The 24,924-nt window shown below is 44.1% G+C and overlaps 2 protein-coding genes across 2 annotated transcripts; both read right to left on the minus strand.

Moving 5' to 3' along the window:
* Positions 1-163: 163 nt before the first annotated feature.
* On the minus strand, positions 164-9,758 carry LOC131263349 (probable multidrug resistance-associated protein lethal(2)03659). The gene is made up of 12 exons (XM_058265539.1): positions 9,424-9,758; positions 9,123-9,330; positions 8,426-8,648; positions 6,485-7,198; positions 5,934-6,409; positions 4,268-4,651; positions 3,393-3,742; positions 2,057-2,471; positions 1,809-1,959; positions 1,490-1,720; positions 660-1,374; positions 164-572 (listed from the first exon to the last, which is right to left on the minus strand). The coding sequence occupies exons 1-12, from the start codon at positions 9,756-9,758 to the stop codon at positions 263-265; spliced, it is 4,512 nt and encodes a 1,503-aa protein (XP_058121522.1). The 3' UTR covers positions 164-262.
* A 2,620-nt stretch (positions 9,759-12,378) lies between these two features.
* Positions 12,379-17,142, minus strand: LOC131260456 (ATP-binding cassette subfamily C member 4). The gene is made up of 4 exons (XM_058262186.1): positions 16,615-17,142; positions 14,247-16,526; positions 13,081-14,180; positions 12,379-12,997 (listed from the first exon to the last, which is right to left on the minus strand). Exons 1-4 carry the CDS (start codon positions 17,140-17,142, stop codon positions 12,700-12,702), a joined length of 4,206 nt encoding a protein of 1,401 aa, XP_058118169.1. The 3' UTR covers positions 12,379-12,699.
* Positions 17,143-24,924: the final 7,782 nt, after the last annotated feature.

A 24,924-nucleotide genomic window follows, 5' to 3' on the forward strand; every position in this document is an offset into this window, starting at 1 on the left:
TCCGTTATCGGCGGCTATCGCTGCCACGAGATCTTCAATGTCTGTTATCGGTGGTCAGTCATTCGGTACATGAGCATCCTTAGAGCTAGCCCGCCGGTGGAACAGAAAAACGTGCCAAAATTGACGAATTACCGATTTACGTTTATTATTCGATAAGCTTAAGATTAATTTTACATGCTGTGGCAGTATGCGACATTGTAACGAGCACTTTGGGCGAAGAATCCAATCGAAATCTTATCGAATGCAGTCCAAGGCATGTGGATCATTCGGCAATGCTGGTATTTTGGTCAGGAGTTGACGTCACTTGCATTAATCGGTGATTATTGTAGCTGTCTTGTGCTATGTTAGCAAGCTGCTGAGCTGTAGACGATTCCGTTTGATTTACCAAACGCTTAAGAGCACCATCGTTACGTTGCAGCAGCTCGTGTGGATGACCATATTCTAGAGCTTTTCCGGCGTCCATCACCAACACTCGATCGCTATCCATTACCGTATGCAGACGATGGGCTATTGTCAGGACAGTGCAATGCTGAAACTGCTCTCGTATTGTGCGCTGAATCAGTTTATCAGTTCTGGAACAAAAGTGCGTGTGATAATCCCGTTAGTGAAAAAAAGAAGTTGGTCTCGGGAAAAACCATCAAAAAGTGTAAATCACTTACTCCGGATCAACATTGGCGGTCGCTTCATCGAGTATCAGTATGCGATTGTTGCGTAGGATGGCCCGGGCCAGACAAACTAGCTGACGCTGGCCCATACTAAAGTTCGACCCACCGTCGGACATTTTACCATCTAGCGCTCCGTCCATTGTCTTCACCGCTTCCTTCAGCTCGACACTCTCTAAAGCCTTCCACAAAGTATCGTCCTGGTGCTGCTTGAAAGGATCGAGATTCTCCCGTACCGTTCCAGAGAACAGAATTGGATCCTGTGGGATGATTGAGATTCGCTTACGTAGATCGTGCAGCCCAAGCGTACCGATGTCCACCCCATCGATGTGTATTATCCCCTCGTTCACCGCAAGACGGAAAAGCGCCTGAATGATGGACGACTTGCCAGCTCCTGTTCGTCCCACAATTCCTATCTTTTCACCTGCTTTAATCGACAGATTGATGTCTCGTAGAACTGCATCCGCTTTCGACGAGTACCGCAGTGAAAAGTGTTCGAAGCGTATCGCCCCATTGGCGGGCCACTCGGGAGGCGGTTTATGCTTCCCAATCGAGACAAGTGCGGGTTCCGGATCGACCTCGGCGTATTCGACGACGCGTTCCACGGATGTCATTTGGTTTTCTAGTTCCGCTGTCTGCCGCATGCCCCATTGGCACATGAAGATCAAGTTGAACACTTGCGTGATGGCCAATCCGACGTTACCACTCATCGCTGAAACGCGCGTTATGAATAGACGGCACGAGCGTGTCCAAGAGAAAGCAATAAAAGTCGTCTAATAAAGGTTCGTGCTATGATTAACCAAACTTGTACTGCATTCGATACTTACAACTTTCCACCGTCAGAAAACTCAGCGTAACCACGGCTATGTAAAGGACGCACACAAGCTCCAGCCACTGGGCGAATGCGCGTGTCGTTGCCAAGAACAGATACCAGGCCGAAGTGTTAAGATCTTGATGTTTATCGAACTCATCTGCCAGAATTTTCTCTACTCCGAAGGCACGAATCGTACTCAGACCCTGAAACGAAGCGTTGGCATGGGAGAAGATGGGACTTCTTGCTAGAAAAAAAAAAGGATCGAAACACACAATAAAGACCATTTGCGCAGTTTTTATTTTCTCATTTGCCGTTTCTATTCAACTACTTACTCGACGCTTCTACCCTTTTGATGCTTCTTGCGGTGTTGGTGTATACATGGCGTAAGAAGTAGAACACGATGGCCATTACTAGCGTCGGGAACAGCAGCCAATAGTTCACAACAGCCACTAGAACTACAATGGCAGAAAACTCCACAAAGAACTGCATGTTGGAGGGTTGGTAATGCGAAGAAAAGAGAAAAGAAAAATACCCATCTTATTCGTGGTTCAAATGGCCCTCTCCATTACGCCCATCTTACCAAAATGCAATCCATCATCGCAAACGGAAGAAACGTATCGATGCAACCAATATCACGCGAAAACCGATTCAGTATCCTCCCGGATGGGTTCGTGTTAAAGAAGAACATCGTCGCTCGGGTAATACCACGGAAGAGACGATCGTGCAAACGGATGGTGGCCCGCAGGCAAATGTAGAAAAACAGGAAGGATCGACTCAGGGAGAGCACAAACATACACAGCATCGCAGTCGCATACATCACGATGCACTGCTCTCGGGACAATCGGGTGAAAATGCTGCCCTCCAGCTTTGTTGGAATCTTCAGGATGGAGCTGTAGTTGGTGCCATTGGTGCTGATGTCACCCATTTCCTGGGCTGTGGTGTGATTGCCTTTCAAATGGTTCTGAAGAGCGCTCGAGTATTCTTCCCAGTTTACCCTGGAACGGAAAAGAAACCCCTCGCAAATGATTCGTTGACGAGAACGGATGGCCTATGAATAATCCGTGCCCACATAACAGACATCACGTTTCCGCTATTGCACTTAAAGGAAGATATTTGCAATCCACAAATAGATTTCATTCTGAAGGGGGTTTTATGCGAGAAGTAAACAGTTTCAAACTAGTAGATGGAAACTTACAAACTTCGCAATAATATCCTCAGTAGGACTAGGACTATAACAGTAGGGATTGGTCCTTCCAACCTATGACTTTTGTATTTAGCTAAAATACTTTGGAGGTTATGTTATTTACTGACTGTGCAAACAAAAAAATTATCAAATATAATAAAATATACTGGATCGAGATTAGTAATTCCAACATAAACCTGAGCAAACATAAATATCATTACCGAATAGAGCATAAAAGTAAACTGAGATTCAATGTCGTGATGAGTGGAGAAAAAATAGAGTTGAATAACAGTGTTTGAAATTTCTTACGCCGGTCACGCTCTTGTCATACTCTCATGCAGGATTATTTGAAAAGCAAGAAACTAAAATCAACCACGTAAAATGGACGTGTCTACATATCTTCCGCAGCATTGGACGAAAGTGTATGTAAAAACCCCATATTTAACATAAAGCGGACGTGAGGCGGAAAAAAATCTTCGATCGCGAAGCCTTTTCCTCGTGGGAAACTAGCCCGATTCACTTGGGCAACGCTTTTAAAGCTCTTTACCAAAATGCAACCATTTCCCAATGGTCACGTTCATCGATGGATTGTAATACAACATCTATCAGGCACCCATCGCTGGTCCATTAGATTCCGAAGCCCAGTGTCATTAGCGTCAATCGACACGTAGCGACCAGTCTGACCGTTTGGCCTCCATGGGCGCTCCGCTCGCCAAATTGCCCTTGCACTTACCACTGGGAGATATAGTAATCGATACCGCTCATGCTAGCCTGAGCTAGCAGAAAAAGAACCACTGCCAGCGCCAGAAGAAAGTTACTTTCCACCGCCTGGAAGAAGCTCTTGTACACGCTCCACCCGATCCGACCGGCTATTTGAGCCTCTTTTTGAGGTTGGTTTTGGTCTCCTGGTGATGCGCTCTTCTTTTTGGCACCACGGCGCTCTTCGCGGTCATCATACCCATCGAAGACCATGCTGCTCGAGGAGAACGGGGATGGCTGATAGAGCGATTGGTGTTGCTGATGGGCTGGCTGATGTTGTGCTGGCGTCGGGTGAACCGACAGTCTCCGGCTGCCCATCATATCCTGCAAAAGTCAACCGGACGATGCCAAAGATGATATGTAATAATTTTAGGTTATTTCCGTACACAGGCGTCATCTAGTTACACACTTTTTACACAGTGCTACATGTTGGTTGCAAGTGAAATCAATCTAGCTTTTGCAACTGGCATGGCTAGGCCTTACTTCAGAAGGATGTCTCTGTTCGTTGCCTCATTGAAAAAATGCAATGAAGGAGGCACTCCGAGTGTCCCGCATGTTACGTGCTGAAATATTGAAATTACTTTGCGGCCTCTCTTAAGTGGTACTACTGCGGCTCTGGGGTCATTCCCAACGAAACTGAACCGGGGGGAAATTTTAATTTTTGAAATGGAAAAATGACACTTCACGACACTACACTCCACACTGATCTTCGATCTAGACACTGATAAGCGTAACACCGCTCTGGTAGCTTGACCCTCGGGCGCTTACCTAACATTAAAACACTATCCAAAATGGTCCCCAGGGGGATGAGGGTTAAAAGGGGAAAAAAGAACCATAAACGTCACCTACCGCCAATCGATAGGCCTCGACTTTGCCGGCGCTATCATGGCTCGGTACGATGGAATCGCAGTCAATCCCGTTGTGCTCGACACTATCAGCGCCGTTTGGCGGACGCCTATTATCCTTGGCCGGGGTTCGGCCGTCGACGTCCGGGTGCGACGTCGAATCGCCAGGCGACGGGTCATTTACCGATGCGTCGTCCTCCCGTCCCGGTTCGCACCCGTTGTCATGTCGTGGCTGCTGGCGGTGCTGATTCAGCATGGTAAACCGACCCGATTCTGCCAGCGTGCGGAATGAACCCTGCGCCTCCGCCTTCCCCGCGTGCATGAGCACGATATGTTCGATGTCCTGTAGATATTGAAGCTGGTGCGTTACCAGCACGCAAACTTTTTCCTGCAATTGAAACGTGCGCGTTAGTGGCGGTGCCGATGGGTTTTACCGAAGAATGAGTCAAGCTGGGCCTTTGTTTTTTGCTACTGGGCCACGGACGAACGTTCTCCACTGCAGTGTTGTGCCCTTTTTGTGATGGATTTATGACCGTAGTAGGAGCGCGCGGGAAGTAACATATGCATGCACACTAGTTGGAAAACCCCCTACGTGGGAAAGGTGCACGAAACAAAAAAAACAAGTACAACACAGGCCACTAACAAAAACAATATGCACTCAGTCCCACGAAGGGACAAAGAAAGTGTTGGTAGTGGGAAATGTGGGAAAAATTGGTTTACTACAGCACGCGCCAAAATAGTAGGTAGGCAAATGTTCGATTAACACGCTTCCCTTTCCGGTTGGAAACCTCAAAGGTGCGTAGCATTCTACGGTCGCCATTCTGAACTGTACATTAGAAGTCTAAGAAAACAATTGAGACCGTGGCGCCAAAAGAATTGCTTCCACCACCAGTAGTCGCTATACTGCGGAAAATTTCTCCAATGATTTGTTTGACATTAAATCGGTTTGGGCACAGACCGATTGTTCGCTGCCATAAAAAAATCTTTCCCACAAATTAAAATTGATTTATCTCAGTCAATAGACGAATTGTTCAATACCTGAAATTAACTTTTTGGCACTTGCATTTCATAACGAAACATTTTGACTGTTGTCATATTTTTCCGGATCTGTAGCCATAAATTTGACCGATCACTTTCAACATCGTCATAATTGAAGCTTGTCTTGTTTTACCACAAACATATTATCTTTCTGTACGCCTTTTTGTCTTTATAAAGCAATATAGTTTGGGTTGGATATTTTTCAACTCAACTCTCACAACTTTCACAATTTCCAAAGAGTAATTATTTGGAGAGTTGAATCAACAAAAGTTGTTGCTAGAAAGCAGATAGAAAAGTGCACAAACTTTAATATTCATATTTTTATCAAAACGAACGTCACATGTAAAAGTCAGAAAATAAAGAAAAGTGGTCCTCAGTCAATCTCGCATAACGTAATAGAGCGCCCGCGTGCGAAATTATCTATATAATTTAGTTGAATGAATATATAGGTTAAAAAATATTCTCATTGCTGTATGGAAAAACACGATACGAATAGTATCGGAACCTTGTATAGAGAAATAATTTCCAAAAGGACGGACGCTTTAATCCTCTGCATGTTCTCAATGGCATTTTGGAACAAACAATCAAAAATAGAAACACTGATGTAAATAGTTCCCTGATGTAATAATTACCTTTAAGTACTTCATAATGCACTCTTCAAAGATGTGTTTCCCAACGTGGGTATCGACGGCGGAAAGGGGATCGTCGAGGAGATAGATATCCGCACGCCGATAAACGGCTCTCGCTAGGCTGATGCGAGCCCGCTGGCCACCACTTAAACTGATGCCTCTTTCCCCGACGATCGTTTGATCTCCATTCGGTAGCAGTCGGAAATCTCTCTCCAGAGCGCAAACCTTCACCACCTCCCGGTACCGTTTCTCTTGGTAGTCCTCCGTGAAGACAATGTTGTTTTTCACCGTGCCCTCGAACAACCACGGCTCCTGTGGGGCGTAGCTAACGTTGCCATTGATTTCCAGCCGACCTTCATCTAGTTCCAGCTCGCCTAGAATGACCTGCAGCATGGTCGACTTGCCGCTTCCCACTGAGCCCACAATAACGCACAGGTTAGCCTTTTCTATCGCTAGCGTAATATTTCTGATTCCATTCACTAAAAGTCAAAGGGTCCAGTCAGAAAACATGTACATAAAGTGATTTAAAAGTGGTATAGACTAAATTTACTTGCCTCTTACTTCTCCTTCGAGTGCAGCATCCGAGGCCACCTTCTCCCAGGCGGCCGTCCCATTCCGCATAAAAATGCCTTGGCGAGTGATGGCTTTTCGGTTGATGAAACGCTTACTCTTCGGTTCACCTTTGGCGCGACTTCCGGCCTGTGCCGGTGGGTCCGGTTTTGAATCCTTCTCATCCTTCTCAACACCGTTCCCATTGGCAAGCAGCCTACGCGCACTCTCGTCTATGGCCGTTTCTTGTACGGTCGTGGCATTTCCAGTGGTTCGGATCGGTTTGAATTTTTTCTCCTCCAACAGCAGAAAGTCCTGAATGCGTCTTATCGACACCAGTCCCTCGTGGACGGATGTCAGCGCCAGGGGCCAAAAGTGGAGCATCGAGCTGTACAGCCAGTTAAAGTAGGACGTCACGATGAACACCTTCTTGGCGGTGAAGACATTTCCGTACAGGACGTACGCGACCAGACTCAGAAATATCGCTATCCGGGAAACTAGATTAAACGATAGCAGTCCGGCGCGAATGAACAGCGTACCACGGATGCCGTTCACCTCCTTCCGCCGGATGCGGTCTACCATCCTGCTGAAGCTGTCCTCCCAGGCGTACATTTTAATCACCTGAATGCCCTGTATGATCTCATTCATAAATTGTATGCGTCGGTCCGTTCGATTGGCAGTTTTCAGGCGATACAGTGCAGCTCGCTTACCGAGCCAAGCTGCGAAAAAAAGAAGCAAAATAAAAAGGTGCAGTGAATTGGAGAAACCGAGCCGAGATAACAGTATAGAACTAAAGGATAATATCATTTGATATGTTTGTGTATGATATACTTCATAGCCATTGGAATGATCCTCCGATTTGAAAGTCGATATTGTGCAATTTAAGCTACAACAATGAAACCATAATCTAAGTACTTGCTGCACGTATATCCTACATCCACATTTAATATTGAATCTAGTATATTTTCCATGTGAAACCATTTGTTTAAAATTGTGTTAAAGAATACTCTGAAAAAGCCCGGCAATTGTGTTATCTCAATTGCTTCAATTCCAAACTGTCGCTGGGAAGACACGGAAACAAACATACCACCATTAAGCTCAAAAGAAGGTACTTTTAACTTTTCCGCTTCTGTACCACAAACCGCAGCAACGGATTAGATACCAAACTTACTGTTAAACCCACCACAAACATCAAAATACCTCCACATAGAAGCCACTTCAGAAGGACGAGACAATGCGCGACAACCCCCTCGATAACTTAATTTCCTTTTTCCTTTTATGAAACATACAAAGTTTGTTCTTGTTTGTCCGTTTTTTTTCGTCCTTTTTATGCTTATTACTTTCACATACTTATTTTTTCAATTTGCTTCCTCGTACTTCCTGAACGGTAGCAGAATAACAAATCTTGCAGTGACGCCGCCCTGCTACCACCCGGGCGGCTCAGTGGTAAAGTTCAGATGGTCCACAAATTTATGAGTTTCCAGCGTGGGATGCTCAATGTCACATCCTCGCCGGAGCTTCACAGTCTACCCGTCAGGCCGTATCATATTGTCTATGTCAGGTTGTCTGTTTCCGGTTCGGTGAGCGTTAAGACGGGGCCAAAACATCCTTGAACAATTCTGGTAAGAAACCCAACGTATCGCGTGCCCAGTACACTTTCACAGCACGTTCCACTGCGGACGTACGAGTCAACCTGAAATGTCCCAGGGTGGATACTACTGGAAAAAATCCTTAGATAGTCTTTGGGTTAGGTTTTTTTTACTTTTTTGTGCAATACGACAAGAACCCTGGTATTGTTACCGAAACCGGAATGTCTGGTTCCCTTAGTGGTGGTTAATCAAGGTTAAATGGTGACACCGAAAATGCAGTTTTATATTTTAGGTAACACGGGGTTTCGCGAAAATAAAAAAAAAACAATCTTCACCTAGCCTTAAAAGTATACTTACCCTGAAGTGGAATGAAGCTAAGCAAAAAAGCAATGCCAAACAGACCCGCCACGCCAATCTGCTGGTAAATAAAGTAGCCGAGGACGAGCAGCTCAATCAGCCCCTTCCAGATGTCGTGCACGAATCCGGTCGCGGTGTCGAATTTGGCCACATCGTTCGACATCAGATTGATGACCTGTCCCGTCATCCCATCCGTCCCGGCAGCTTTCGTTATTCGAAGCGCCTACGGTCGCGGTAGTGTTTTTTTTAGCGCAACACCATGGAAAATAAAGAGAGAGAAATGATGCAAAGCACTTTTTAAAATTTGTTCCCACCATTTGTTCGCACATAGTATGCATCCTCTGCCCGAGGGCTGAAGTTTGCGAGCAGGCGTTTATTCGCTATTGATTTTAAACCCTCCACCCCGCTGGCAACGCTTTATCCGAGAGATGCATCCTTAACTATCGCTTAACAGATTCAAATTGACACAGTCGGGTAAACTGGCCCGGTACTCGGTACAATGGTAAGGTCCTTGCTCGGTGCTAACGATTTGTTGCGGACGTTGTTGCATAATTGATTCAATTGTGCATGTTTAAAGCTGGCTTCATTCCCAACATCCGGCGCCAACTAGTCGCCAGTTTATGGCGAGGTTCGGGAGTTATCTTTCTTCTTCTGTCTGTCGTTCTCTCGATCAGCCCCACCTCGGTCGGGTACTTGCCTTTTTGTACAGCAGCGAGCAGCATGCGACGCGAATCTTCATGCCTATCTGGAAAATGTACAGGATGAAGTGATGAAAGATGGCCACCGGGACGAGCGAACATAGAATGATGCCGGCCGCATAGTAATAGGCTTCCTCTTTGCTAATATCGCGCTGTTCCGGTGCAAAATAGGACACCAGTCCACCGAGGCATTGTGGTTGTAGAATCCTACAGAAGCACACGTGCGGCGGTCACGGATAAAGGCATAATTAGTATGGAATCGGGGCCGATCATTGCGAGCACGTCTAGCGCCGTTCCCACCTGGCCAGCAAATCCACCAGCGTGTACATCGATCCATAGCCTAAAATAGCGCTCCAGTAGATCCTACAAATGACGCGCAGGAAGCTCGGATTATCTGTTCGCTTCTGCTCTGCCTTCCATTGACTTTCGAACAGATAGGATAGCTGGGCGCTCTGGTGTGCGGACAGTGTGTCGTAGATGTCGGTCTCATCGATGGGCCGCTTCAGTCCGGTTTGGAACAGATTTTTCAGCCACCAGAAGGTGTACCACGACACACGTCCCGCGCTGGTCACCGGGTTCACCTCACGACGAAGATCGTGTATTTTTTTGTCCTGGTCGTACTCCGCCGGATTCATCGTTCTCGACGCCCGCGGCACACACTAACAGACACGGATTATTTGAAAGCAGTTGAAACCACAATTCCACGAGATAACATCATCAGCCGGTTTAACGAGATGTACCACAGTATTACGCTTATCACTTTGTCACACAAGCGCGAGGTTACTTTGTCAGAAAAAACTTAGGAAATGGTGGACAGTTGGTACCTGCAATTTTGGTAATTGTGGTCAACATTCCCAATTCCTTCTCTGAAATAGAAACTCTGAATTTCCAATCGTTCAGTTCATTCATTAAATTGAACATAAAATCAAGTTTTGATATACAACTTTACTTCACCGCGTTGAAACTCGAATGTGCTCTGTGTTTGTTTTCTATCTCAATGTTATACGCTTGCTAGTTATTTTCTTGCTAGTTAATTTTTTAAATGTGTGTAAAGACGCTTTATAATTAAGTTACGAAACTTTAGATTAACTAAAACTTGTTGAACATTCATGAGTCCATCCTAAACAATATTCACATTACTTCACCAGAACTCATCATAAGAACAGAAAGCTCGAAGTCTAAAAATGTTAGCATTTATTAACGGATTAGCCGAATCGTCTCCCTTATCGCTGGCATTATCACTTCAACCTCTTGATAGCACTGCTAGTTTATAATGCTGTTTGTGCGTAGTAAGTAAACGTTTCTAGCGTTCATGTTAAGCAGAGAATGGAATTTAGAATGGTCCTGACGACCTGACTAATCAATTTATAAATTCAAAAATTTAACGTTGAACAAAGTAATGTAAGCACGTGCAAGTAATGTTCGGCACACCACGTGGAATCGTGTCACGCTGAACGCACCCGGTAGGATTACAGTAGCCCGTTGATGGTGCAGTGTCACGAAAAACTTTTCTCCGATAGTAAATACTGTGTATGGGCAAACAATGGTGTCGAAATGCTCCAACAGACAGACACACCGCTACCGCTTGTCGCGCACGTTTGCTCGCGTTTGAAACACCACCAGGCGTACTAACTTCGGCGTAGCGAAATGATAATACGCCACTCTCGCGTGGTCCTTTGGAAAACACCCATAACGATGACGGCATCAACAAATTATTGAATTCCTCTCATAGCCGGCTAGAAATGATGACGGCGGTGGATGGTGGTGGTGATAAGGCGCCAGCTCACGGAACAACATGCTACCAACCTCGTGCTCGCGGAACCAAAACAAAGATACCTCATTACAATCGCGCGCTCCCCACACCCGCGCGCGCGTCCGAGAATTCTCGCGGAATCCACACCCAGTTGTGCTCGATTAATCATTCATCACAGAGTGCCCTCAGCATCCCCAGACGTGACGACAGCATCATCGTGCGGGTTTTTAATTCGTCGAATTCTTCTCAATTGATTTGTGTCAAAACCAACGGGGTCAAATGGTTTGGCTCCACAACAAAACAATTGAGCTGAATTAATGACACACTACGGAGATGCGATCAGTTGGTCACACTAACGTTCAGACTGTTTCGTACAGACGATTTCGTTGCAACCACTGAATCTACTTCTTGTTTGGTATTGCACTAGTATTTGCTGGCGCCAGAAGCGGCAACGCAGGCAAACCGCGAAAACGTGCACGAGACACCACCGCTCATGCGTGTACCTACGCCAGGCTTGTTCAGCTTGTACTAGCATGCTGCTGCGTGCCAGTGGCGTTATATTTTACACGGCCGTAATCGCGCTCCCGGCGTTCTCACTGGCCGCGTTGTAATCGGCAGTCGAAGTCGGCTCTCCCGGAATGCCGTTGCCGCTCTGTTGTTGATTTTTGGTCGAAATCCGATCGAAAAATACGACCAACCGCGTGGGAAGTCTTATGTTCGTTGTGTGTCGCTGTATGCCAAACCACCGATGATCGTCTCAAGGTAAAAGATCAATGAACCAGTGCAGGTCGACCGGTAACTTATTACTGGGTTCATCATCGCAGGGAGAGTGACGAAGATATCTTCTCTTCGCCAACCGTATTCAAACCAACCATAGTCTCAAACACTGACTTTAGTTTTTTTTGCATGTACAAACTCGCGTGCTCCTTATCTTGAGATTTTTTCACCCGGCACTCAATCTCAATGCGCCCTTTTGCTCGTAGATAGAAGGGAGGGAGGAAGAGTGGTAGGGGTGTGGGGGGTTCGTTCGTTACCATGAAGTAATGTTAGTTACACCTTATACAAGAACGAGAACCTCTTCCAACCAGACTTTCTCACTCGTTACTTCTATCTCTTTCGTGGAAGTGAAACCCAACATCTTGGCAGTTAGACGACGTGTGCCCGGCGTCCCTGGCGAGCGCTTCATGAGGTCACATGCCGCATTGCGCCTGTTTGCTATTGCAGTCGCCATTGCAAATTTATCCTTCTATTGATCATAGAGTGAAAATATTTCGTGTCCATGAATCGAAATGTGGATTATTTAAAAAATAATTGGGGAACTAAATGGATCAAAAATTGTCTAAGGCACATTGTTGAGAGATATTTGTACGAACAATAAGTTTATTGCCTGACGTTTGTACAGCACGTATCAGTCCTAAAAGTATCATATGCAGTTCAATCGATAAAACATCCTTTGTAGGGGTTTTTGGTTTCTCATATAATTATTAGAGTATAAATGGATAAGGCAATATAAACGAGGAAGAATTATTTAATCCAATTTCAATAGTTTTACTTTAAAATGCATTTGACAGTAATGCAAGTCATGAAATTGACCGCATCTTTAGTGTTACTTTAAGTAGTCCTGTGCGATGATTTATTTAATCATTTGTTGGTGTTATTTGTTTTAGAAAAAAATATTAAGATTCATATTTTTAGTCGAATCTTTGAACATGTGCAGCTCGCAGTGAGCAAACATTTCTTATCCCTAAACTAATCTCAATGCCATTAATCTTTAAAAGATTTGTTGCCTCCGTTAGCTCTGCATACCGAACTGGAAGGTCGCTTCAAGATAATCCAAGCGTTATTGCTTCGGTATGCCTTGCGCTTGATTTTTTGAAGTTTTCCTCGGCGTTCCGCATCAACATAGCCGCTGTAGCCACACCGGTTTGATCAACGAGCCGACGCAGCTGACCGATCGGGCCGTGTAGCAATTCGTGCGGATGCCCAAATTCGACGACACGCCCAGCATCCATTACCAGCACCCGATCGCTATCCATAACCGTGTGCAGTCGATGGGCGATCGTCAATACTGTACAGTGGGCGAATTTTGTGCGAATTGTAGTTTGAATTAGTTTATCCGTTCTGCAAAATAATACAGGGACAAAAAGAGAACATCATGTTTTGGAATATAATAATTGTTTTAGGCTGCCTCGAATGCTACTTACTCTGGATCTACATTTGCTGTGGCTTCATCGAGGACAAGGATTTTATTATTGCGCAATATTGCTCGCGCCAGGCAAACTAGTTGCCGCTGGCCCATACTGAAGTTGCTTCCTCCGTCGGACATACGACATTCCAATCCACCGGCCAGTGACGATACGGCTTCTTTCAGCTCAACCTGATCGAGAGCACTCCAGAGTTCTTCATCTTTGCGCTGCTCGAAAGGATCCAAATTACTGCGCAATGTGCCCGAGAAGAGGATTGGATCCTGCGGAATGATCGATATTTTGCTTCGCAAATCACGCAATCCCAACGTTTTTGTGTCGATGTCGTCGATCTCAATATTCCCGTCGAACGGTGCCAACCGGAACAGTGCCTGTATGAGCGATGATTTGCCCGCACCAGTGCGCCCCACGATGCCAACCTTTTCATTTGGTCGGATGACAAAATTTAGATCTTTCAGCACGCGCTCACCATCCTCTGAGTAGCGCAGATCAACGTTGATGAACCGTATCACACCGTGTTCGGGCCAGTTGCGCTGGGGTCGATGTTTCGGGGCCGTCTCAAGTGGCGGCTCCGACGGAAGGTTCGTGTACTCATTGACACGCTCCACGGAAACCATCTGATTTTCGAGTTCCGCCGATTGCCGCATCCCCCACTGGCACATTCCAACGAGACTGATCGTTTTGGTGATGGCTAGACCGACGCTACCACCGAGGGTGTGCTGGGCCCCGACTAGGAAACTCAACGTCACGATGCCGATGTACAGTACGCACACAAGATCGAGCCACAGGGCGAAGGCGCGAGTTGTCGAAATAAACATGAACCAGGAGGATGAATTAACGTTGAGAAATTCGTTGAACTCGCGCCTCACTGCCGCCTGCGCACCGAACGCACGGATCGTTGAGAGACCTTGTAGGGTGGCGTTGGTGTGAGAGAAGAGAGGCGACCGATTGACGGATTCGATACGTTTCACCACGCGCGAAGTGTTCAGATACATCCGCCTGATGTAGTACATGATTACGGCTACAATTCCGGTCGGTAGCAGGAACCAATAGTTGACGATGGATACTACCGCCACGACGGCAATCATTTCTAGGAAAAACTGTGGATGAAAGTAAAACATTAGAAAATATAAGGATTAACATATTTTCCTGTGATAGACACTTACCACCACGCAATCCAGCAAAGACATCGGTAAAGAGGAATCTATCGAGCCAATATCCTTGGAGAATCGATTTAGGATCCTACCCGAGGGATTCGTGTTGAAAAAATGCATAGTTGCACGAGTTAATCCCCGAAACAGGCGATCGTGCAGGTTCATCGAAATGCGCAAGCACACGTAGAAAAACGAAAACGACCGTTGCACCACCAAAACAACCAGTAGTATGATCAATCCACTGTATATCCAGATATACTGTTGTCGCTCGATGAAGTTACTGACGTCCGTTTGCTCGCGCAGCAGAACGCGTACATCCCGTGAACTTAATATAGTATGGTTATCGTTCAGATCGAACACCGGTGGTATTCCAGCGATCCGTTCCTCCCAGTTCACCCATTCTGCCACGAATATGTCCACCCCGCTGACCGCTATCTGTGAGAGTAACATAAGTGCAATGAGCCAGAAGATCCAGCCACAACTTTGCACTGCCGCTATATACGATTTGTACACGGACAGACCTACGCTACCCTTGCCTCCTTGAGATTCTTTTTCCTCTTCTTGCTTCTCATGATCAAGTAGATCCACCATAAGGTCAATGTCCCGATTTTGCGATCCCGTAGATGATCCACTGATTCGTCGTGGACGCACATTTTTAAGCTCTTTGTCGAACGGATTTTCCGAAGGCGATTCATCCGGTGTGAGTGCCATTATGGATTCAATGTTGGACTTTTTCAAATCTCGATAGCTACCGACGGCTTCCACCCGACCACCATTCATAAGTACAATCTGTTGGACATCCTTGAGGTATTGCAGCTGGTGCGTTACCAGTATACATACTCGGTTCGCTAGGAACTCACGAATGCACATCTCGTAGATATGCTTTCCCACGTGCGTATCCACCGCTGACAGTGGGTCATCCAGGAGGTAGATGTCGGCCTTTCTGTACACTGCTCGTGCAAGGTTAACTCGAGCTTTCTGTCCGCCGCTTAAGCTTATGCCTCGCTCACCGACGATCGTTTGATCACCGTGTGGAAATAGCTCGAAGTCTTTTTCCAGTGCACACACGCGCACAACCTGCAGATAACGGCGCTCGTTGTATTCCTCGGTGAAGAGTATGTTGTTACGTACGCTACCCTCATATAACCACGGTTCCTGTGAAGCGTAGCTGACAGTTCCGCGAATTTCCACGCTTCCCTCGTCCAGCTCTAGCTCTCCTAGCAGCACTTGTAAAAGTGTCGATTTGCCGGATCCGACAGGACCAACTAATACACAAAGCTTGCCAGACTCAATGGAAATGCTCACGGATTCGATGCCAACGTTAGTGTTTTCTACAGTTGAGGCATCTCCACCACCCGGTGCCTTTTCTGTTGCCGCCGAGGAACTCATCCATCGCGCCGTGGCATTATCCAGCACCACTCCTTTACGCTCGCTGTCCAAAATGCGTATTAGACGCGTCGGCAACAAGGGCTCTCGGTCGACGTCATCGTCCTGAATGAGCGTCTTGCCACCATTTTGATTTGATTTGTCGGTCTCTGCCCCTTCAACAGACGTATCGCCGCCGAGATTTGCTTCCGTAAACTTTTTGTTGATATTCTTGTTAACATTCTCGCTCCTTCCTGCCTCACTCGAGGGCTTTCCTTCGGGTGTCAGTAGAAAGTCGCGTATACGTTTAAGCGAAATGTACCCCTCAGCGCAGAAAGTAATAGCCATAGGCCAGAAATGCACCATCGAATCGTTCAGTATGCTATAGAAAGACGTCACAATGAACACCTTTTTGGCAGTGATAACGTTCTCCGTAACGGTGTAGGACAGCAAACTGATAAAGATGGACACATGCGACACGGCGAAGAACGATATGAGTGTAGCTCGCACGTACGCACCGCCGCGAATGGCCTGAATTTCCTTTCTCCGGATCGTTTCGATCATTTTCGCAAAGGAACTCTCCCAGGTGTACATCTTGATCACTTGTATGCCCTGAATGATTTCGTTCATAAAACGTACTCGCAGGTCGGTCCGCTTGGCGGCCTTCATGGAAAAGGTTGCAGTCTTCTTGCCAACCCAAGCCTGCAACGGAATGAAGCTTAACAGAAAGGCCATCCCGAGCAGACCGGAAAAGCCAATCTGAAGATAGATGAAGTATCCGAGAAGAATCGCTTCCATCGGTCCTTTCCAGAGATCGTGCACAAAACACAAAGCTATGTCAAACTTCCCTACGTCGTTCGATAGCAAATTGATGATCTTCCCATTCAGCCCATCACTGGCGGTCGTTGATTTAGAGAGTTTAAGTACCTGCAAGTGATAAGGGGAGAAAGGGAAAGTGTTACACGTTTTTGAATTTACATTGTATTGACTCTCACTGCACTGAGGACCAACGTACCTTATTATAAATTAAACACGATGCACCAATTCGAAACTTCATTCCTAATTGAATTATGTAGTAGATGAATGGGTGGAACGATATGACCGATAACAGCGAGCACGCGATAACACCACCCGCATACAAATAGGCGTCCCGTTCGCTGATTGTATCCTGGTTCGGAGTGAAGTACGATACCAGCTCTCCGAGGAGCAATGGTTGCGCCACCCGGTTTGCTGTTTCAAACGCCGAGAACAGCAGACCCCAAAAGAGTGTTCCTGGTCCAAACGCCCTCCAGTATACGCGTCCAAAGCTCGCCTTGTCGGGACCGCGCTGCAGCTCCTCTGACCAAAGGCGTTCGAAGGTATCGGCCAGTTCGTGGCTGCTGTGCTCCGGAAGTGTTGCATAGAGCTTTTCCTCCGTGAGCTCTTTCCGATGCCCGGCGCGGAATGTGTCACGAAGCCACCAGAATACGCGCTTGGAAAGGAACGAAGCATTCTGGACGGGATTTACCTGCTTGCCGGAGTTGAATGCATGTTCTCGGTTCATTCTCGCTCGACTGATCGTATATCGGTGATTTGTTTTTTACAATTTGACATCAGGTGCACACGTACTTCCACGCAAGCAGAAAAATGTAAGGCTAAATAAAATCCCAGTCCGCTCAGGCACTGTTTCTGATTTTCATCCAGTTTTCTTCGTAGTCCTATATCAGTCGACATGCGCTAAAAGAAGGCATAAATAAAACAAGAAAACAAATTAATAGGTTTTATGACAGCATACACAAGTAGAAAAAAAAATTAAGATTTAAATTTTAGCCCTTCGCTATCTAAAAATCCCCTGCAAATACAAGATACGCGATAATCTTTACAATTTGGTCAGAAATGGTGAATTATCGTAACAGCACCATTGGCGTACTATGATCGATTGCGTAGAAGGAAATGCTTTAGGTGTTCGTACCCAATTCAAGGGCCAATTGTTCTGGATGTGGATTTTTAACTCACTTTTGAACCTTAAATCTTACGAGCATTTTTCACAAAGTGTCCAAACTTAGCAATATGAACGCTCAACGAACAAAATAATATACGTTCCTATTGATATATCTGCATGCCAAACCCGACAAAAAATGGCGGGGATTTTGACGAACTAATCATTCTGCTCCGTTGATTCCAAGCCACTACAATGATCACTCTCGTCACGGTACAAAGAGAAGCATAATGTCGGTCACACAACATGGGGGATTGATTGCACGGAGGAACCGGTTTTTCCGGTGTGTGGCGATCGCGGCACTGCAAAGCGGCTCACGCTCCGTGCACTACGCTAGTGCCATTCCTTAAAGCTGGCGTACAGACAAACCGACCACAAAGCATAAGATTTCTTCTCTGCGTTGGGCTCCACCAGACGATGAAAGGGAAGATGCTTTCTTCACTGCAAAAAAAATGTACCGTTTAACATTTCACAAGCTATGTTAACACGTTGAACACTCTCCGCAGATTGCACTGCTTTCCGTCCTGCCGGCGATTTGTAGCAAACCATCGACGGTGAACGAGCAGTATTTTCACGATCGATCATGTCTCGACGATACAGAACAAGGAAACTAAAATACGGAGTCAGACGTCAGCATGTGTGGCATATGTTTTCTTTAGAAGAAGAACAATGCTGTCTACAAAGCGATGTCTGACTACCAAAAACTTACAACACTGTCGGCCCCGAGGAGCCTGTGCCCCTACCAAACCGGCTCTGTTGGTCCGAGTGGACCGAAGCCGGCATGCCAGAAAGAACGCTGTCGGTCCCGTGGGTCCTAGCGCTCAACGTGTTTGACGAATCTTTTCTTTTGTTGTGTTAAGCGCTAAGCAAGTGCTGCATCGTTCACCGAATTGCCAAAGTTTCACTCAAATGTAGCTAGTACCTTTTTACCAACCGAAATTGTGAACACTGCAAGGCTAGACCCATCGACTCATTCAAATCGCAATCAGATCGACACAAAACAACGAAACAAAGAAACAATAGCGTATGCCAAAAATAGGCTTACTTTGGTTTCAGCCCGCGGGACCTGCTCGATACGACAAGGCCGTGGGAACTTGATTGACGCCAATCATTCTATGTCGGCCGAATTCGGCTGATTGAAGGTCGCTCAATAAAAATACTGCTAAATCAATATTTGCAACCTGCACATCAAGTACCACCGCACCGAACATTCCAACGCACGCAAATTCACTGCCTGGGCGTTTCCGCCGATTGATTGTTACAATTCTTATTTATCAAACAAAATTGTTTGCGGAGCTGATGAATGGACACGATGATTGTTGGATTTTCACACTCACACGAGCAATCGCTGTTCATAGGAATCTGATTCAATTATGTAGCGCCAGACGCTTCTCAGAAAAATAACTGGCTTCGACTGTAGTCACGTAAACTGCACTGCTTATCACCTACCTTCAGCGACCCTGCCGTGTCTGTGGTTCGCTTATGAATGGCTGGTGTGAGCAGAAGATACACTCGTTCAACCAAAACAGCTGTCTTTGACAGCCTTATCCTCTCTTTCTCTCGGCTCTCGTAAAACTTTCGTTGGAGAGTGGAGCCGGATATTTTTAAAGTGACGGTTGGCTCACCAACATTACACCATTTGCTGGAATCATCCATTATCCTGGGAGTTTTAAAAATGTGTGAGAGTTGATAATCAGGAACAATATTGGAGGTAGAGTAAAAAGACTACGCACGTTGAATAAAAAGCACGTTGCCGAAACAAAAACGGTAGGTCAATGAAACACGTGGCATTATATATTGTACCATATTGGGAGTAACGAGTCTTGTTCATGCTGTCAGCAATGACATAAATGCATTAAAAATAACCATACACACTAGCTAACAGGATGAGGCAAGGTACCATACCGCATTTAAAAGAACACCTTGTAACAAGTGACAACCCTTAGAATTGGGAAACATACGAACACAAATATTAAGCCACAAAACAAGATGAAACACAAAAGACCTCCTTGGTTTCTCTTAAGCTCACAAAGGCCCTGAAAACTGGGCTCAACTTCACGCATTCATTTTCACGAAACAATGTCAGATTTGGTCACTGAAGATGCATCATCCTAATCGTATTGAACTGTTTCAGCTAATTTCAGTATTGATTAATTGCAGGTAATGCAAACAAAGTGATTAACACTACGGTACCGGCATCAATCCAAACTGCTTTTGTGCCGTTTTCAAGCACCGAAACATTTGTGCCTTATTTAACGATCCATATTTGCTGCTTTGCTAAGGTAACGTGAAGTATTCTATTACTCACCAAGTCCAACTCGAAGCACCGTGCAGTTGTTTCCTGACTGTCGGTCTCTTCTGTATATGACCAGATCGTTCTTCAGTAACTCGGTCATGTATTCGTTGTTATCTTTCTCCTTTTGGTGCCAGTGGGTCTTCAACTGATAAGCGAACTTGTCACGTTGATTTGCCCACCATGCCACCACGATGCAAGTGGCCAGCTGGTGTAATCAATGTGGCCAGATTTCACCATGTAAAGTAATGTTTTGCTTATCGTAACACCTCGACATCAAGGGTAAGCTATTTAAGTAGTATTTAAGCAATTTGGAGATAAAATTGTGCAACGGGTCAACGACATCTAACAAACATCCGTCGGCAATGGTTAAGAAACATCACTCTCATAATTTATTCATGGTTTTGTTTGCTTTCTTTAGAGCACGTTGGCGCGAAAACAGAACGATTTTCAACACGCCAAACCCGCGACTGATGAACGTTTCACTCCTACGCGACAACAAGCTACTCCATGGCCAGGAACGGCGCGGTTCACGAATGTCCGTGCGGCTTCCATCCCGTCAGCCCAGCATGGCCTCACTGCGGCCGCATTCACCAAATGCATCGATAGGTAAGCTAGGTCTGTATATGGGAATCCGGTTCCGATGTCCCGACCATGATCAGTATCTTCGTTTCGTCGTAGATGCGTTACCTGTTCCATGTTCTGAGTTGACAATTAACTGTAGTTGAAGCTGCCTTTTCCTCTATCTTGGTCCTGTCTTTTTTAACGGTATCTTTCCTTTCACTATCTGTCTGTTCTACAAATCCTCGTGAACCACTTATCAATTGAAATGTTATTCAATACCAGTCGTTGTACATCTTTACTGCCAGTTAGAAACTTTCAGTGAATAATCTTCGCGGGTTTCAAAAAACAATTCCAAAACGTTTTAACACAGATGAACCAGCATCCTTCGACTAGTCTCAAAATCAACGAATAAATTAAATTATAATAATGTTTTGTTTGTTGATGAACCTGTGGATGAATTTCGGTGATGTACAAAACTCTAAGCTTTTTTAACATTCGTCTTGAGATGGATGATAACCCCCAAACTATTGATTTTCTCTGTTAATCAAAATACACCAGTGCTTCTAGTTCCTGCTGAGGTAATCCTACACATATAAGAACTGAAGATATGTCACCGAATAATTTGAATCACAACGAAAATGCATTATCTCAGCTGAGTACTCCGATTTTTACATGAACGTGTAACGGTTTTGATAAAAAATTTTATAAATGCACTACTTTCCCAGACAATTTGACGTTATGATCCGTTTTGGATAGAAACATAACGCTTAATTCTTGTTTCAGAAGTAGTATCAAATTTTTCTTGATCATTATAGAAAAGTTTAACCATTTTGTTTTACTACCAATATGCTAAGTATTAACATATGGCTAAGTACATATTCTTAATTTTGAACAGTTTATCATCGTAGGCAGATGAAGCATCAAACCACGTTATATGTTTCATGTTGATTTTTTTATGTTGGAAAAGTATCGATACAAAATACAATACGATACAAGATGTAACGAAACAAAATCCATAGCAATAACTAGCGTAGTTTTTTTTGCATTGCAATGCATCTTTGTGAAGATTTATTTTTGTAATTCTTAATTATATTACATTGTATCCATCGTCTAAAAAAGATAGAACGCTTTCTCTTTTATTCCTCCTACATTGATTTTGGCATATAAAATTTGGTATATAAAATTATAGAATTTAATTCGCCCACTACTTCTAGTGGTACACCAAATAGTTCGTTAGGTAGTTTAAATTTTTAGTGATTTACATATCTGTGTGTGGGGGATGAACCATACTGAGTCAATATTATGATTGAATGTAACCGAAAATTCTTTGCGGTTACCGCTACGTGTATGACTTAAAATACGCTCAGCATTAATTATTGGCTAGAAAACACATAGCTCTAGAACCCAAGAAAAATTAAAGCACCACAAAACATTGATCATACATTGATGAATCGAAAATTATCATATTTTTAAAGTATTCTTTTCTGGTCATTTGATATCTCACAAAAATGATACGTTTCCCACACAGATTCACAAACATATAAAACACACACACACACTTACCAACAATATACACGTGAACCTTTAATGCGCACAGCTTGTATGTTGCTTAAATGTTAAATGTATAGTTTAATAGTTTAATATGTATTTTTAAGTTTTTCACATAAGCATTTATATGCGTTGAACAAGAAATTACTACAACATTCCTCTGCCAATGTTTCCATCGACATTTTTATTAGTACTTTCTACTTCTTTATCTTTCTTTCTCTTTTCTCTCTCTTTTTCTCTTTCTCTTTTCTCTCTATCTCTATTTATTTTCCTCTTCATTGCTTCTCTTCAATATGCAATATGCAATCTTCTGTCCTGATTTTCCTTTTAATCCATTCAGGCAGCCTGTATCCGCTACATGAAGTGGAAATATAAGCAAAGTAGATCATTATATAAGACACTCGAATACAAACGATTGATCGTTTTTCTAAACCTCGAACAAATTCAACCAAACACTGCTTCCCCTCGTCAAACTTTTCACAGAAACACAATCACATGGTAAAAAGACAGCCCGCGCAGATCAGACCGCAGCGACCCAGGATACTGTTCAACCAATGAAATCATAAGAGTTGTTTTCGAAAGGTTCCTACGCACTTTTACTTAATTTTAAAAAACGAGGCTAAACCAAAGATGACACATTAAACTACGGATAAAAGCAGCCACTTAATAAAATCTATCAAAATTGCCTTCCGCGGCAAAGGTTAAGATGCTAATGGTCCCTCATGTGTTCCTACATTAGTCGTCTTTTTATCTCCCATAACGCGCGCGGTTTTGAGCGAATGAACCAGCTTTAAACTACGCAACCAGAAACAAAATAAAGCACACCTTGTACCAGTACGTATTTTTTGCTTTTAAAGTACAACCGATGTTTGTAAGATTTGAAATAGTATTTGTTTCCATTTTTTCAACTACGCTTCTGTTTTACGTTAGTTCGATTACTAGAAACATTTGTTGTACTCTAAGCACAAAGTTTTCTCCTGAATCTTCATATTTATCCGACCTTAAAAAGTAGATTGTTCATTCTCTTTCTTTATTTTCACTATTTTATTTTTAGTGTAACATGCTCTGTTGAATCATTCTATAGCTTCGACAATATCTACACTTCTTTCCTATAAATCCTATTTTCTATACTAAAAATTCTATATTTCTTTGTTGAATCGATTGAGCTACGTGTTTTCTTGGCCCTATTCCGATTGAAACTTTAAGAGACTTTTGCAACGAAAATCTATTTTATGTGTACCATACTAGATGTTGATATTTCTGTAACCTATAATTTATGTTTTCTTTTAACTGCCAGTGAACGTGACATTTGTTGAATAATCGTAGTGGTATTTTGAGGGTGCAGATGTGCTGAACCACAAGATTCACATTCACTGCACATTAGAAAAAAAACTACCTTAAAATCGTGTTGTATTAATTTATTGTTAGATGAGATATAAAGGCTGATGTAAACGATTAAAAAAATCTTCTAATACTATCAATTTTTCTTTTTTTGGTTCACTTTTCGCTTATCTTTGATTAGGCTCACGGCGTGGATCACACGGTAGCAGCAATGCATCGGCAACTTCAACAAAATCCAACCGCAGCACTAATCATCACCCTAAGGACAACGGAAATGCACATCCCAACGAGAGTGTAACAGTGGAAATTGCTGAAATCAAGTCGTAGATCTGACGAGACAATTTAAACCACACTTCATCGAAGCCTAAGAACTAATGTGTTCAAAACTTAAGTTTAACACTACGTTTGCTTTCGATGCATAAAGAAATGATTTTCGTTGGGATGCACTGCAACAAATTACTGCTGTATGATGATAGCCGTACAGATGTGTACGCTGGGGCGATTAAACTCTTCCGGCAACTCACCATTCTATAGGGACCATGCAACAAAAGTAGCCGAGTTTCACTTACGAGCCCAAACTTTCAACTTTAGCGCACAGTACACAATACTTTATCGGTAAACAAGTGAACAGCACAGAAGCAACCAATGCACACCAAGAGAAATGAAAACCAAAACTTTGATGCCTGTATTTGCTATTCGAGGTATTCCTCTGCTCTACGCGGTGTGCTGTGACAGCATACCGGCTATGATGCATTACTTCTATAATAATAGCAATACCCAACAACCTTAGAAACTGTAGGCAAAGTAGTTGTGCCTAGCGTTACTTGGTCCTCATGCTTATCTTACATGTAGGCGATAGCGAAGCGTGATTTCATCGTCGATTCAATCATGTTTTTGGATGTAAAAGGATAGTTTTTTTTTTCGTGTTGCGCCCATTGACATATATTAAAAAATAATCATGATCAAGTACGAAACGAACGGAGGAACAAATCGAAGATATTATGAGAAACTCACAACTACTAGCCTTCACAGTCACCGATTCAGTCGCCAGTTGATAAGAGCACACGCCCACATCATATCTTATCATGTATGTGCATTCGAACGGAGCCCTTTATGCTGAAGGCAGGTGATTGTCGTAACAGAGAGGTTGGTAATTAATCTCGAATTATTCATCACAAACGCACATACATAACACACGCAAAAACACTACATATGACAATCGGAGGCTGAGAAGCTGGCGAGGAATCGCATGATCTTGAGAGAGGGGGGAAGTCGTGCCGTAAAACATTAAAAAAAAACTCGAGGTAAAGTGATCTCTGGAGTAGAACATTGAGCGAACCATGTTCGTACCACCAGATATATTTAGGAGTATCCCACGAAAGTTCCACACACCAATATCGGAACGCGGAGCCAATGAACCGATCGGTTTCTTTGGCTAGAGGAATTCTTTAGTTTACAAAAATGATCCAACAAAGAAGAAGCTCATCCCAATGATGGAACGAAGAATAAGCAAATAGTCAAATAACAGCCAGGCTGGAATGAAAAAGAATCTTGCAATAAAGAAACTGCTGGAGCCTTTGTGATGATGATAATGAAAGATC

This window comes from Anopheles coustani, chromosome 3 (genome assembly GCF_943734705.1).
Source record: "Anopheles coustani chromosome 3, idAnoCousDA_361_x.2, whole genome shotgun sequence".
Classification (NCBI taxonomy): Eukaryota; Metazoa; Arthropoda; class Insecta; order Diptera; family Culicidae; genus Anopheles; species Anopheles coustani.